Source organism: Ischnura elegans, chromosome 13 (genome assembly GCF_921293095.1).
Source record: "Ischnura elegans chromosome 13, ioIscEleg1.1, whole genome shotgun sequence".
NCBI classification, from domain to species: domain Eukaryota; kingdom Metazoa; phylum Arthropoda; class Insecta; order Odonata; family Coenagrionidae; genus Ischnura; species Ischnura elegans.
Genome location: NC_060258.1, coordinates 11,993,649 through 12,010,767, shown reverse-complemented (window position 1 = coordinate 12,010,767; position 17,119 = coordinate 11,993,649). Strand labels below are relative to the sequence as shown.

General features: G+C 38.6%; 1 protein-coding gene across 1 annotated transcript in view; it reads right to left on the bottom strand.

The window, feature by feature from the left end:
* The window catches only part of LOC124170078, a 119,280-nt gene that overhangs the window by 52,198 nt on the left and 49,963 nt on the right, over positions 1-17,119 (bottom strand). The window contains exons 10-12 of the mRNA XM_046548773.1: positions 10,361-10,583; positions 9,645-9,732; positions 465-915 (exon numbers count right to left, since the gene is read on the bottom strand). Of these exons, the coding sequence (XP_046404729.1) occupies positions 465-915; positions 9,645-9,732; positions 10,361-10,583 (762 nt within the window). The remainder of the gene's footprint in view (positions 1-464; positions 916-9,644; positions 9,733-10,360; positions 10,584-17,119) is intronic.

Sequence of the window (17,119 nt, the reverse complement as noted above, 5' to 3'; positions counted from 1 at the left end):
ATGTACTCAGGGCTCTCCCTTGTAATTTGGATACATATATATGGTCGACATAATAAAAATAATAATAAATCTTTATTCATCTGTAGCACAATCATGATTGTGGTACATGTCGTCATATTATGAGTGCCAATATTCTAAAGTAATACCTATCATGTAACACCACTTTTCAGGTATTTTCTGTTTTGAAATTCAGCTATTGTATTTTAATTACATAGTGATGATATGAAAGATGCTTTTGTCAACTGACTCTTTTACAGAGTGATATCTTTAAAAGTGGTTTTCTTGTTGCCTGGAATTAAGTCATATTTTTCTTGGAGCCTATGGCATCAGAATCGATGGAATAGGTATTGGTAGAATCGGAATAGAAATGTCAGAATCGGAATCGGGATCGGAATCGATAAAATTTTGGAATCGACCCATCACTAGTATTAATATATGTATTCTATTAATTAGTGGATACTTACGTGACTCCTTTTGCACCGTCAGCATATGGGATATCATCCAATTCGGTGAGACTGGTTCCAAAAGCCTTCGCATCCTCTTCTTCGAAGACGTTGCGATCTTCGTAAACAAAGTACCAGGCACAGATATCTTGGTCATGTTCCGCACTCACTTCTTCCCTCTTGCTCGCCCGAACGTAGTCTTCAATGAACTTGTCCAGCGACCACCTCAGATGGAGCAATAAGCGATTTATGTAAACAAGATCATTTATATCACAAATGGATTTCAAGTCATTCGTATCTGTAAGCTTCTCTTCTCCCAAATATTCAATGCGAAACATGGAACACTTCTCGTCACCATCATCTTGGTAAATGTTTCTTGGGTCAGTTTCAGGCCCAAGAAGGCAAGAAGTTGTCTTCAGAGCTTCCTCTAGAATGCTGCCAATGTATTCAGTACCCATATCGATAGAATCACCTAGGAAGAATGAAATAAAACTTACTTTTGCATCATGACAATTCATGTTAACGTTTGGCATGAATTTTCTTTACAAAATAACAAATTTGTGCAATAAAAATTTACATAGAAGGATCAAATTTCAAAAAAATAGACTATATAATCATTATTTCATGACTAAATATGAGAGACAAATCCAATGAAGTTCATATTATCAACAAAATCCAATGAAGTTCATATTATCAACAAAGTTACAGCAAAACACTAGTGGCAAAACTGCATATCAAAGTCCCTTTTAATATACAATGATAAAAGCATGAAATGTTAATTGGAAAAGCACCCTAAAATCACATTGTGTTCGTACCTTAAATTAATATTATATGCGCATCTGTAAATTTCTATTGTGCATTTAATGCGTGTTTAATGAGCGATAATACTGTACTTATTGCGCATAATATAAGCATTAACAATTCCAGACATCATATTCCCACTACAAATGTTTGTTTTTGGAAAAATTGTTTTGTTTTGTGCAAAAAACGTTTATGATTTCAGAAACCAAGACTAAACAAGTTTGTCAGGGGTTGTCCTTCATCCGAGAAACAACGGTTTCCTGAAAAACGTATTATGGCGTTTTATCACGTTTCAAAATGCGTGGCTATAATTGGCTTGCTCTGAATCAACCATTTACATAACATTATTCAGACTTCCAGCCACGATGAGCTGTAAGTGTCGATATCACTGTTGCTTCGCCATGCGACCCTGTGAATTATGTTTCCCTTCTCATCTTGTAGCCCAGCGCTTTGACCCACATACCTCTTCCTCTAATAGGGTGGTTTCCTATTACCGTATTTGCACGAATCTAACAAGGGGAATACACGACCTTCGCATCGCCGATCGAGCTTAAATTTTGCGAATCGGTAGTTTATGGGTACAAATGTAATATGCCGAAGCGAGACGACGCACTTCTCGTAAAATTCCGAGAAAAAAGCAATTAAAAATCGTTAAAAATGAAAGTACGCTATATAACCTGTTTTGAACACCCATGTTAAACAATAGGGTGACAGCCCAGTGGGTACGGTGTCCACCTGTGGAGGTGAAGGTAGCGAGATCGATGCTCGCTCAGGGAACTTTTTTTTGTGTTAATTTTTAAGAATTTTATTGTTTAAATTTTTAAAGTTCGTTTTCTTATCTTCGTTACTACTATGGAATATATTTTTAAAAGTTTTTTAAAATATTTAAATCAGGGATGGATCAGCTTGGGATTAGGAACTGAGGATGAAGGGTGGATAGAAACCAGGCGTCGGCATTAGCCTGCTCTTAACGAAAGGCGCCAAGGGGACCACGGCTTAACGTCCCATCCGACGGACGGTGTACAGCACAACTAGTGTAATCCACATTACACGCAGGGATTGGATTTAGGAATGCCCCTTAATTCTTTACCGAGATTTGGATGTGGAAGGCCAGTACACTGCCTCACCACTCCAGTTAAGCCTTTATTTGCAATTTTCAGGATGGAACTCATCATAAAGACATGTAAAGCAAAGTGATTTGCGGCACCACGAACAAGTAGAAAAGGCGTTTTTTCCACAACTGCAACGACTGTCCATAATTTTTGAAGGAAAACACACGTCATTTACATTTACCTAAAATTGTCTCGTGCCAGCGAGCTTCGAAGCAAACATGCATGTTCAATAATTTTCCCGGAAACATATAATCTTATGTGGGTACTTGATTAACCTGTAATAGAAGAATCGAATAATTGGGGAAAGTTTTGCAAATTTTTTCCCTTTTTCGCGGCCGACGGGCAAGAGCGGAAAGGGGTGATGTATGTGTATTTATGACCGGAATCACTTTTGTATGTGTTTGGTTTGTTTTCTGTTTTTGAGTTCATTTGTTATGTTTTATTTGTCTGTGAGCATGTTTGTTTTTGTTTTGATTTTTTTTTGCTGATTTGATACTATGGTGAGGAGAGATAAATAGTAGATTGTTAGGCAGAGAGCCATCTTGGAGTGAATGTACATAAGATACAGTGTGTCAAGTGATATTTTCCTTTGGTTTAATCGCTTTGATACGTTAGGGGTACACACTTCTTTTGAACATAGAGACTCTATCCTTGGATATTCCTACGGATGAGTTAACGTGTGCGTGGCACTATTGCTGGGAGCTGCTCATCGATAAAAATTATATTAGCTGCGAACCACGCGTTCAACATTCCGATAGATCAGCCTTTTCTGCTTGTTCGTGGTGCCGCAAATCACTTTGCTTTACATGTCTTTATGATGAGTTCCATCCTGAAAATTGCAAATAAAGGCTTAACTGGAGTGGTGAGGCAGTGTACTGGCCTTCCACATCCAAATCTCGGTAAAATTCAATCCCTGCGTGTAATGTGGATTATACTAGTTGTGCAGTACACCGTCCGTCGGATGGGACGTTAAGCCGTGGTCCCCTTGGTGCCTTTCGTTAAGAGCAGGCTAATGCCGACGCCGGGTTTCTATCCACCCTTCATCCTCAGTTCCTAATCCCAAGCTGATCCATCCCTGATTTAAATATTTTAAAAAACTTTTAAAAATATATTCCATAGTAGTAACGAAGATAAGAAAACGAACTTTAAAAATTTAAACAATAAAATTCTTAAAAATTAACACAAAAAAAAGTTCCCTGAGCGAGCATCGATCTCGCTACCTTCACCTCCACAGGCGGACACCGTACCCACTGGGCTGTCACCCTATTGTTTAACATGGGCGTTCAAAACAGGTTATATAGCGTACTTTCATTTTTAACGATTTTTAATTGCTTTTTTCTCGGAATTTTACGAGAAGTGCGTCGTCTCGCTTCGGCATATTACATTTGTACCCATAAACTACCGATTCGCAAAATTTAAGCTCGATCGGCGATGCGAAGGTCGTGTATTCCCCTTGTAAGACGAGGTTTTTTTCCCTCGTAACTCTTGCAGAAAAGATGGTTCGTCTTATAATCGGATGCAAAATTATCGACGTCAATCGGGTTGCATAATTTACGTCGGAAAAATTATGGACACCTGAGTTTGCCACCTGATAGCGATACAACGAAAAATCAACTTAAAAAATAGCTTAACAGTAATTTAGCACATTTAATTTTGCGTTCAAGTAAAAAAATTCCAATTTGGGCAGCAGGCAAAGATTCGGCGCGTGCCGATCAGTCGCCGGGTGCACTTCTGCCGTGTCCGCGAGATTGCCTCCTATACCCTCGGTTCGGCTCCATTCAAGTTAAAGCTCAATCAACTCACAAAATGTTCGTGTGATTGGTTACAATTTACCTAAATTGTAACGTTAAAGCCTCAACGCCGTCGTGGAATAAACTGCTATAAAGTTATTTAATTTTTCTCAGAGCAACAGTAAGAAGGCAACCTGATTTGCCTCGATGATTAAAGAGATCGATTCAGTTGTGATTCCGTGCCTTTCAGAGTATTACGATGGCGGAGATAATCTTTCCAGGGTGGCTTGCCTCCATACCACCGAGTGTCTTCCGTGTGGGTTTAATAAAGTCAGGTTTCACTATCACTAGTTCAATTTTTATTAGTCGAATCAACAATAAGACCTAAGTGTCTCGATAAAGTACCACTATTCCTGTCAATCCGCGCCAAAAATCCTTCGTTTCCTGGCACATAGGCAACATAGCCAAACATTCCCGCATTGATCGTTTTCCCATAGAAAATTTTTTTTCCCATAGTGGAGTTCCAAAAAATGGGGGGTCGTCTTAGAATCGTGTTCGTCTTAGATTCGTGCAAATACAGTATTTTTTTATTGCCTAAATCGAAAGTTTATTACTCCAGGAGTACATATTTCACGCTTTTAGATTTTTAAATGACGATATCTATTTTTCGCCATTAAATGAAAAGTGAAAAATTTCAAGCGAGCGAAAACACGACACGTAAGTAGGAATTATGGGAAAAAGTCCGTGCGAGGCATTTCTGGTTCCCCCTCCCGCCTTGTGAGGTGACCTTGGGCGAGGCTCTTGAGCGTTGATAGGACGCAGGATGCTAGCAGGTGGCAGTGTACCTTGCTGGCTGGTAGCGCTTGGCTTAAAAAAGTTTTATTAATACATTATCAAACGAAGAAAACTTTCCGACCTTAGCCAGTTTTAATAAGTGATTATTAAGTCATGTTTCTCTGAGCTCTGTGCCTCATGCATCCATTGGTAACCCCAGACGATGTATAACTCCTATCCTCTCGTGTAGAAACTAGGTCCCTGTGACGTCATGTGGAGTGGAATCGCATGGGCGCCAATCTGGCCTTTTTCAAATGAGGATAAAATTTGACCCTTGCCATTCATCTAAATTGGTACGTCAAAAACCAAATAATTTGTGTATTATGAATGCACTAATGGTGGGTAATGAATCGCAATCAATGCCATTCGTTTTCTTTGATGAAGGAACCCACCCTATTTTCTGAAATAAATTTTGTTATACCAGAGTAAGTATCGGGTTGAGAAACATAAATTGGTTATTGAAAAAAGTGTACTGTATACCCTGTGAAAGCATTTTCAAGAGATTTTAAATTTGCTGTTACTACAACGTTGGTTTGTTGAGACTAAGCCGACAGCTTCGCTTGCACTGCTGCTAGGGTCTCCAGGTCCAAGATTTGCTGCGGCATAATTTATTCTTTGACCTGAAGAGGCTGGAAGTAGTGCCGGCGAAAGTGTCGTCTTCGCCACAACAAACCTACGCGGTGGTATCCGAAAAAGGCGTACTTCATCGCACAGGGCGGAAATCTCGGTTCTCACATTTTCATGAGGTCTACATCTTTAATTTTGATTAAACGTACCTCTTCCTTTCGCTAACATTTGCATTTCTTTATGTGCAGTAAATGCGGCATGTGAAAACAGTATTAGAACATAATGACGTTTTCTGGAGCATAAACAACTGTTTTTGGGACCGAAGAAAACATTTTTGAGACTGCATGAAAACGTTATAGATGCCGGGTGAAGAGTACTTGTTCAGTGTTTATTCAAAACATTTTTATATAATTTTTTCAGCACTTTTTTTGCCGTTTTTGAAAAGATTTCAAGAAACAGGATATAATATTTTCACAGAGTTATTCTTGTGTCTAGGGTAATGTACTCACAAGTTTATGGGTAAATGTCACCATCATTTTCAGTCAACAGTCAAGCGATTGATTTGATGCCACTCTGAAATCCTATCTGCCAGCCATTTCATAGAGACGTGGTTCTTTTCTTTTAAATGATAAAAAAATTAACCCTTCTCATAAGTGCCTGTTATCTGCTCTGTTCTGTACCATTTTAATATCTTGTCCATTAAACCTTAAAGCCCGTACGACACTTTCCAATTTACTGGCCAACAAATCGTCGTGCATTATTGATTTAAATATTGGGCGTTACATGCAGTATCACACGTATCAATGTTTACAACAATATTGGCCGAAATATTGTTCTAATTTCCCGCTAGAGAGCACCATTGTATTTCGATGATTTCACGTTTCATAAGCATCCGTGTAATTTTAATGCTTTAATCAGCAATGAAACTTCTTCTTTTGTACATATTTTAGAAACTTATAGCAAATTTTCAGAACGAAATCAATGTTTTACAGCCAGACCTGATATTTTGCGAAGAGCTATTTGTTTTGACAACTAGGATTCACATTACTGACTTTTGATTGGAGATTGGCTGCGATAAAATAGAACCTGTTCAACATTCTAAAGTGGGTAAGAAATTTTATGCAATATTGTGAAAAGGATATTGGACTAGAAATTTGTGTGCATTAGTTGAACCACAATTCAATGACCAATGGATTGGTCAATAGTTTGGGAAGTGTCAATATAACGGGCTTAAGCATCAAAGCAATTAATTACTAGATTTAAGATGGAAATCATCGCAAAGAAAACGAAATTATGTGTTTGCAGTAGAAGAGAAAAAAGGGGGCAAAGAACAAACTTAACTTGGAATTCACAAATTAATGAAGGTAAAGGAGTTCTATCTGCTACTTGGGTATCCGAGTGACCAACAATAAGCAAAGTGCAGAATATATCGTTCTGTTCTGTGTAATTTTGGTATCTTCTCTGTCGCACTTTAAGCACAAAAACAGGTGTGGGAGGAGGAGAAGGGTAGCCAGCCTTTGGAACGCGTTATCTCCATAGGAATCGTTGACGTCTCAAGCTTCCAAGGCTTTGATTGCGAATTTGTCACCCACCATTGGTTTATTCATAATATACAAATTATTTGGTTCTAGAAATACCGGTTTAGACGAATGGCAAGGGTCAAATTTAATCTCATTTGAAAAAGGCCAGATTGGCGCCCATGCGATGCCACTCCACGTGACGTCACAGGGACATTGTTTCTACACGAGAGGATAGGAGTTATACATCGTCTGAGGTTACCAATGCATGCATGAGGCACAGAGCTCAGAGAAACATGTCTTAATAATCACCTATTAAAACTGGCTAAGGTCGGAAAGTTTTCTTCATTTGATAAGGTATCAATAAACCTTTTTTAAGCCAAGCGCTACCACCCAGCAAGGCACTCAGCTAACCTCTAGCATCCTGCATCCTATCAGCGCTCAGAGCCTCGATCAAGGTCACCTCACAAGACGGGAGGGGGACCAGAAATACGTCGCACGGAGAGATTTCCCGACATTCATACTTAGCCATCGCGTTTTCGCGCGCTTGAAATTTTTCACTTTTCATTTAATCGCGAAAAATAGATATTGTCATTTAAAAATCTAAAAGCGTGAAATACGTACTCCAGGAAAAACGTAATCTTTCCATTTAGTCAACAAAAAAACATTAGGAAACCACCCTATTGCGATAAAATTGAAAATGGAAGGTTGGCATGAGACCTGAATGTTACTTTAAAAGAACACCCAAGGAAGTTTCTCCATCTTTCTCAGCCATGACTGCTATATGATTGGAACATTGCAGCATGATGTTTGTATGATACGTTTAAAGAAATGAGCATCAAATTTCCATAAGTACCCATAGTACTTATGTCACTGATGCGGCGATGACCAGTCTTTAGTCAGTGACAGCCAGAAAATTGTTACACAGAATTGCTGTCCTAGAGCGTCATGTAACCTTGTTCATAAATCAACTTGATTACTGCCACTTTTGAGCTCGGCCAGAGTTTAGGTTGGTCCGATAAGGGGCCGTATTCTGTAACTCCAAACCGATCGGTGCGGCACCGATTTGTCGGGTTGGACGTCACACCAACTCCCGGCAAGAAGTGGTGCGATTCCGTAAGAACCCGATCGGTGCAGCACCGACGTGAGGACGAGAGATCGTCGGTAGCTGTACCGACAGCAAAAAGGAGTTGGTACAACCACCGACTAGTGGGTTTCATGAACTCCCCGGTGAGCATTGTACGTTTTATTTTGTTTTTACCTCATCACCGAGTAAATAATGAGGTTTGCTGCAATGTTATCTTTTTCTGCCCCTTCGAATATGCCTCTATAATTCACTGTGTCATCATCTATATTGAATACCTTGACAGAAATATAAGATATTGGTTAATAAACATGAAGTTTGCTAACATATAATGACTTTCTCTCGTTTATGTTACCACTTTCACTCGATTGTAATAGGCTTTTATTTCCTCTATCATCATTTATTTGCTCCTTTGACATAAAAAATTTATTTTTGATTAAATATGAGTTTTGCCGCAATGTTATCACTTTATATCACTCTGAATAGGCAACTATTATTTCACTCAATCATCATTTGGCATTTATCTCCTCCTAGAAATAAGACCTTTTTATTTAAGTATGAAGTTTTCCACTACGGTATCAGTTGCTTTCATTTGTAGCAGGTAACTAAATTTCATTTTATCGTCAGCCATTGATTACCTTGACGATGAAAGATATTTGTTAATAAGTATGAGGTTTGCCGCAATATTATCATATTCTCTCACTTGGAATGCGCAACTTAAACACATGTATTTCACCCAATCACGATTTCTTTACTTCCTTATCTTTACACTTCTTTTAATTACACCCAGCTCCATATTTTTATAACAATTTCATAACTTGCTCCTCTAATATGGCATTTACATTTGCTTTTGAACAATATGTTCACTTTCCATGGTATGCTATTTTCGTCTGCCACAGTGCCACAGTACCTTCCGTTGATAACATTTAGACCGAACTTACTAAATGACAACTATATCACCAAATCATGAATAAATAGCAATATACGGAACAAATATTTAAAAGAAAGTACGATCTCAAGGATAGTTTCCATTCATTCATTCCAGCAACAACAATCTCCATCACATACAAACTTTATTGTTATGCTGTAATATTGTTTCCTTCGATTCTGTAGGTACAGCATTACCAACACACATTATATAAGCATTGTTAACAACTTATCCAATATCAATTTTCTTAATCTAACAATAAGTCGTAATTTCCACAAATAAAAAGATTGAGAATGACGACAACAAACTGTGCCAATCAGTCTTCACTTGTTTTTACCCTTCTTTCATTGGTGGAGACACGTTAGATGACTTCTAACTTAGGATATATTTGGATTTTCCCAGTTTGGGAAAAAGGGGGAACCGTACCGACTGGTTTGAAACCGACAACCTTACAGAATCGCTGAAAGTGCCGTCGTCGGTACGGAAGTCGTTGTCGGTACGGAATGATGTGCTGTCGGTGGGCTTGAAAGGGAAACTGATCGGTGCGGTACCAACGAAATACAGAATACGGCCCAAGATTGATGAGCTGTAAAGAAAGCGGAATGAGTTATATTTTTCATGTATTCACCTCCATTACGGGATCTCAGTCGTCTGCTGATAATGTCAGCCCATTCCTGCTGCTCAGACAGCATCTCGCTGAGTGCCAAATGTAGCCACTGAAGGGACAAGAAAACAATTTCATCTGAGGTAAACTGAGAGTATAGTGAAGCAGTAATACTCTTTTAAAAATTAGTTGATTTCAAGAAGTTTCAGAAAGTTGCTGAATGAACTGTAGACACACTTTTGTTTTTTTGAATTTCAATAAAAAGGTCGTTTTGACAGAAATGGTATCTCAAAAGGGTTTTCTGAAGGATCCCCTAGAATCTGAAAAGGATTTGAAAAACGACTGCACGTCACAAGTGATTTTGCAAGCGGTGACATGCACGGGTGGAAATTCGCCAACTTTGCATTCTGCCACATCAAAGGTGATTTGCCTCTTACAATGATTGAGCCTCCGCCTCCACAGAAGATTTCATAATCTGCTTGAAGCCAATGCTTTTTTGGTGTTTATTTGAATTTCAATCCATTGGAAGGAACATGTATATATTTATCACAAGAAACGAAAAATTCCCCAGTGAGTAGTCACAGACAGCCAATGAACTTTCTTGAAAAATACGTGGCGTAGGCTTCTTTACTCAACCCTTTGATGCACCTTTGTTTATTTTACACAATCAGAAACAAATTTTCAAGGCATTTACATGACTTCCTCACTGGTTAAGAATTCTTTCAACTTTTATCTCATACCTCGAGATCTCTAAGTTTCCACATGGCACAACGTGGGGATTTACAGATGTTGGTCAATGTCTGGATTCCAAAGTCGCTGTTCCCTCCACTCAGGAGGACTGGGTTTGAGCCCCTTCCCTGAGCGTAGTACTCCAGACTGGGCCACAGGACGACCATCTGCTCGATCAAGGATGACAGGAGGACAATGTTCAGCTCCACCAGCTCAATGAGGAGGTAATAAAATCTGAAAGTACATAGAAAAGTACTCTAACTTTACTGCAATTAGAATTATCGTTTGCCTCCGGGAAATATTCCCAAAGCAGCTTACCAAAGCACATAACTCTCTTGATGAATCGTTAACTCACCACAAGTGCTCGAACACACAAAAGTATACCCATTTACCCAAATTAACATTATTGTTTAATTTGTACAAAAATTAATTTTATCACAGTTTTTTCTGCTATGAAGAACGTTCACCCCAAATGTAAATCCCACACGCCAGAAGATTTTGAATACTTTTATTTTTACGCCAAAACCTGTAGCAATAACTAGTATGAGCAAATTAAAACTATCCGTCAGAATGTTTACTGATTTTTCCTCTTTTGCGGTCAGTTCTATGTAAGTAAAAATCTAAGTAAAGAATTTACTTTACCTTCATTAAGATATTTAACTGCATTTTGGGACCAACTCCCATAAGTGGCTGAGCGTTTTATTCTAACACACATAAATGCCGTTAGCGTTTATATTTAGATGCACAACAATTAGGGAATCTCAATTACACTGCGATCTGATGTATTCTATATTTTTCCCAGATTTTGATTCTCAACTGCACTCGACTTTGCCGTAAACTGCACAGTGTGAACATTAGCCACTCGGAATCGGATCGTACGAAGTGCACAGCCGGCCACGACCTACCGGAAACCGGACTCAAGGGGAGTAAAGTGGAGTACTGATAGGGGAAATGGGATAGGGGGTCATCAAATTATAGTGAGGTCGGAATCAGAGGTCAGTCACGGATCCGGGCTGTCATAATTGAAAAGTTCAACAAACTTGGTTGAAAATTTGATTCGACTAAAATATGCTGAAAAAACACAGCGAGTATACAGTGAGTAAGGGTAAAAAAAAAACAGAAGCGCCATTAAATGTGTACTCCAGCACTTTTTTTACGAAAACAAGTTATCATTGAATCTATACACAAAATCCACTAGTTCATGGTAATACCTCTACAATAACCGTATTTTTGATTGGAATACCACCAACAGATGGTAGCAGCGTGCCATTTTATCACCCATAGAATATTGTACTTCTGGAAAGAAAATTAATAATTCTTGTGTACGGAACAGGACAGGTTCAAATCATCACATTCATAAAACTGCAGCAGGTAATATTCCACTGCTTTACCACTATGTCAACTCCCTCACTGAGAGCCAAGAAGTCTTGTCACGTCCTTTCTTAATTCATGCACGGAAACGCACCCGTCTTCTAGTGTCAAAACATCAAACATAATTTGAAATTCACAATGGCAAAGTGTATGGTAACCACCACGGTAACACGCGTTTACGCTGCAATTCTATAGGGCATTCAAACCCAAATGCACAGATGCCTCTCGATCCGCGCACTGAAGATTATAAGTTGAGTTATAGTTGGGACTAACAATAAGTTAGGACACCGTCCTTATTACAGTGAACTTGAATCTTATAAACCACTGAGGGAACAAGTGACTTTGTACGCAGTCACGCCCATAGGCGGATCCAGGGGGGGGGGGGCACGGGGGCACGTGCCCCCCCCAGACCCTCAAAAATATGCAAGATTTTAAATACGTTCCATTATCATTGCGTTCGTTTTGTATTACGAGATATCCTTGGGCCCCCCCCAGAACTAAATCCTGGATACGGCCTTGTTTGTGCCCCCACCAGAAAGAAATCCTGGATCCGCCCCTGGTCACGCCCACGGGTGCAAAGTTAGAATACACCAACAGATGAAGTTCGATATGAAAAAATATTTGACTTAGCCGGGATTTGAATCCGGATCTCCCAATTGCAGGCCAGGTGTATTAGTATTTCCAGCATCAGCATCATTACAGCACCATGGCTCTCTTTTCCAAATCATATACAGTGCAACCTCGATATAACGACACCCCACAGTGCACTAATAAACACTCGCTATAGCGAATTGTCGCTTTACCGGAGGTGGAGCAAATAATAGCCAATATACCTGTTGCGAACAGATATACAGGAACAAGAGTGGTGCGGCGACAGATAAACATCTATCCGATAAACGTAAGCATAAATCCAGACGAAAGGCGATGTTTTTTTGCATCACTAAATTTCCTTACTCAAATAACGACTAACTATTCAAACAATTTATAAGCGCCGCACTGAATAAAAATCATGCAAAGCATTGTTTCGTCAATCATTATATTTATCGAACGACAGTTTACCACATAAATTTGAGACTGAGCACTCAATTAACTTCATTTCTAACAGATCGCTAGCAATTGCAGAGGTTAAGGAGTCGTGATGAAAGTCTTCCGGCGGTGAAACCCTCGCTATGGCGAGAGCCAACGCCGAAAGGGTCTCGTAAAAACGAATTTTTTAACATGCTTATTATAGGGTCAATTGACGGTGCATCGGCTATCTCTCGTTATAGCGGGGGTGTCGCTATAGCCCATACTCGCTTTAACGAGGTTCCACTGTAATACGGCACATCTCCTCACCCCTTTCCGATTTCACTTTCCGATTTAAGCACTGAAGGAACAAGTGACTTTGTACGCAGTCGTGCACACATGTGCCACGTTACATATGTACTCCAACAGATGAAGTTCAACATGAAAAAATATTTGGTTAACAGTCAGGCGTGCTAACCAGTTACACCACCAAGCCATTTTCTAAGAGCGAACATTGGGATGGGTTTTACCGAACAAGATGTTGACGTGACAAGCCCACACTGTAGCAAGGGTCGTTCTTACTAATCCACTGTCGGGGTGCAAAACCCATATTTTGTTGCTGTTCTGCGGCAACGAATTTCAAACTTACGGCTGTAAAAGTCATCTCAATTGTAATCCATGAAAGGCTTTACTTAAACACTAAACATAGCTTTAAAATGCAGTGGTATAGTGTACGGTAACCAAAGTAATACCTGTTTATGATACAATAGGGTGGTTTCCTATTATTTTTTTATTGCCTAAATCGAAATATTATTACTCCTGGAGTACGTATTTCACACTTTTAGATTTTTAATTGAAGATATTTATTTTTCGCGATTAAATGAAAAGTGAAAAATTTCAAGCCCGCGAAAACGCGACGCGTCAGTATGAATGCCGGGAAAGAGTTGTCCGTCTGGCTCCCGCTGCCACCCTGTGAAGTGACCTTGAAGCGAGGCTTAGCGCTGATACGAAGCAGGCTGCTAGCGGGTAGCTGAGTACCCTGCTGGCTGGTAGCGCTTGACTTAAATAAGGATTATTAATACCTTATCAAACGAGGAAAACTTTCCGACCTTAGCCAGTTTTAATGGGTGATTAGTAAGACATGTTTCCCTGAGCTCTGTGCCTCATGCATCCATTGGTAACCTCAGACGATGTATAACTCCTATCTTCTCGTATAGAAACTAGGTCCCTGTGACGTCACGTGGAGTGGCATCGCATGGGCGCCAATCTGGCCCTTTTCAAATGAGGATAAAAATGGACCATTGCCATTCGTCAAAACCGGTATTTCTAAAACGAAATAATTTGTATACAGTGTGTCCTCGTTTAACGTCGTCCCGTTTAACGTTGTTTCACGATAACGTTGTCCAAAAATTGAAACCCTTGATCATTTAACGTCGTTATTGCTTCGCGATAACGTTGTTCAAATTATGCGCGACGAAAAAAAAAATGAATGGCGAATAGGACGCAAGCGCATCTGATGCATAGTAAATATTACTATATTAATGCGATTGGTAATTTTCGTTCGACAGAAAAGGTTGGCGTGGGTAGCGTATGTTAAATATGCATCTAAGCGAATAATTATCGCTTAATTTACCCATTATCCGTATATTTTTCTGATGCCAACCGAAAAAAATGCCCACGAAGAAGTGTGGATGTCGTGGTGGTTCTTCAGACGTGACGAAAAAACGGCGATATTAGAACAAAAACTAGGTATTATTAAAAGAATTGAAGAAGGTGCAACTGCTGGAGAGATCGGTCAAGTTTTAAGTTTGCAGGTCGAATTATTACAATTAAAATTTCTTCTGTTACTGAAAATATCGATGTTTCGCCATTAAAATACTTTCTTTTTAGTTTTTATATTTCATTTAATAATGCCTACTTCCCAACCTTTTCGTTATGGAAATTCGTTTCGAATGAATCGTAATCATGCTGAAGTGAATAATCGGTAATGAATATTTCTCGCGATTTCCGCCGTGTTAAAGAATTCATATCATCACGAAAATTGACTCGCCCTTCATCCTCGTGCTTCCGAGTGTCAGATTCAGATTTTTTTCATTTTGGCCTGATTCAGGTGTCTCCCGATTGGTCACAAAGTCTGCTTAAAGTTACGGCTCCGATAATTGGCCTCCTTGGATTCTCGCCCGGGAAATTCTGGATTCTTTACGAAGAAATGGATTGCTAGGAACCAATTTAAATTTTTTACATTGTTTCTTATGGGAAACACTGCATCGTTTAACGTTGTTTCGCTTAACGTCGAGTTTTTCAGGAACGAATCAACAACGTTAAACGAGGACTCACTGTATTATGAATACACTAATGGTGGGTAACGAATCACAATCAATGCCTTTCGTTTTCTTTGATGAAGGAAACTACCCTATTCTGAATGGAATTCAAACCCAAGTGCACCGACACCTATCGATCCACTCGCTGAGGATTATTAATTAAGTTATAGTTGCGACTAACAATAAATTAGGACACTGTCCTTACCAATGTGAACTTCAATCTTATGGCTGTAAAAGACATCTCAATTGTAATCCAAGAAAGCCTTTACTTTTAGTAATTTTTACTTGTCCACGGACATGACTGGTGATCTTGGCTCTTGAAAAAAGCTTGAACTAAAATTTTTCTTCCATTGTTAGAACATTCACTAAACCAAGTATAATTTCAAATAACCTAACATAGCTGGCAATCTCCTTCTCTACATAATGGTTATGTCAGGGCTGCCACAATCTCCTATGGATAATTCCCCTTTTTCCTGCGTGTCCAAGGACATTGCCTCTTTGAAGAGGGCAAATGTTTTTTTATTTCATAATAAATACTATGAAATGACAGCAGCCCAAAAAGACTATTTTAGATTGTTCATATTGTTTTAATTTGTTCAAAGATAGATTTCATTATAAATTTTTTAGTTTAGGACATTGCCTCTTTGAAGAGGGCAAATGTTTTTTTATTTCATAATAAATATTATGAAATGACAGCAGCCCAAAAAGACTATTTTGGATTGTTCATATTGTTTTAATTTGTTCAAAGATAGATTTCATTATAAATTTTTTAGTTTAGGACATTGCCTCTTTGAAGAGGGCAAATGTTTTTTTATTTCATAATAAATATTATGAAATGACAGCAGCCCAAAAAGACTATTTTGGATTGTTCATATTGTTTTAATTTGTTCAAAGATAGATTTCATTATAAATTTTTTAGTTTAGGACATTGCCTCTTTGAAGAGGGCAAATGTTTTTTTATTTCATAATAAATATTATGAAATGACAGCAGCCCAAAAAGACTATTTTGGATTGTTCATATTGTTTTAATTTGTTCAAAGATAGATTTCATAATACATTTTTTAGTTTAGGTATTCAACCCTTTTGCGCCGGGCTCCTCCACAGGAAGTTGTGTTTGGCTGTACGAGGGCTTTTAAATCTGAATAGTTGAGGCCTTTACTTTGTAGAATTCCATATTTAATATTTGGAAGGAAATATCTTAGCTTTTCTACAAAAACACACACTTTATTGCCGACTAGTTTCGGTTACACTGTACCATTTTCAAGACTAGTGACTAGTCTTGAAAATGGTACAGTGTAACCGAAACTAGTCGGCAATAAAGTGTGTGTTTTTGTAGAAAAGCTAAGATATTTCCTTCCAAATATTAAGTGTTAAAATCTCTTTTTCGCCCTGCACGGAGTTGTTTCTCGGCTAGGAATCGTCCAGGAAATCACTTCCTCCACTCAATGACCTTTCCTAGCAGGGTGCCGGACCCTTTCCTCAGCAACTGGGCAAATATAATCCTCATCCCTTTTCCCGAAGGCAGCCCATCACGGCGTAGTTTTGCGGTCAGTTTATTGTTACAGTGTGATTTTTATTTTTTTTAATTGTTACTATTGCAGTAAATGTAAGTTCATCAATGCATATTTTCATTTTGCAATGCCTATAGAACTTTTGAACGAAGTGCTACAGTTATTTTTAGGGTTTTCAGAAAAAGGGCATTATATATCATACTCTAAACAAATACTTTAAAGGGAATGAAATCTTTCAATGTTCCTAGTATACTTCAAGGTATTTACGATTTATGATATTGACATATTTTAGATCCAATATGCCCAAATCCACACTCTTCTCATTCGCGTCTGCTCTCCAGTTCTCTGAAAACATGAGACTGATACATTTAGAATTTTTTAGAAGAATATTTTACCAAAACAATTCTCATAAAACTACTTGAATCTTACAAATTTGTTGTTTCAAATGGCTAAATTACATTTATAAAGCAATTAAACTTACATGAATACAAATTCATATTCCAAGAAAACATTAATGCACTAATGTGTCCTGAAGTAAGCCCGTGAGGTGCACAGAGCAGAC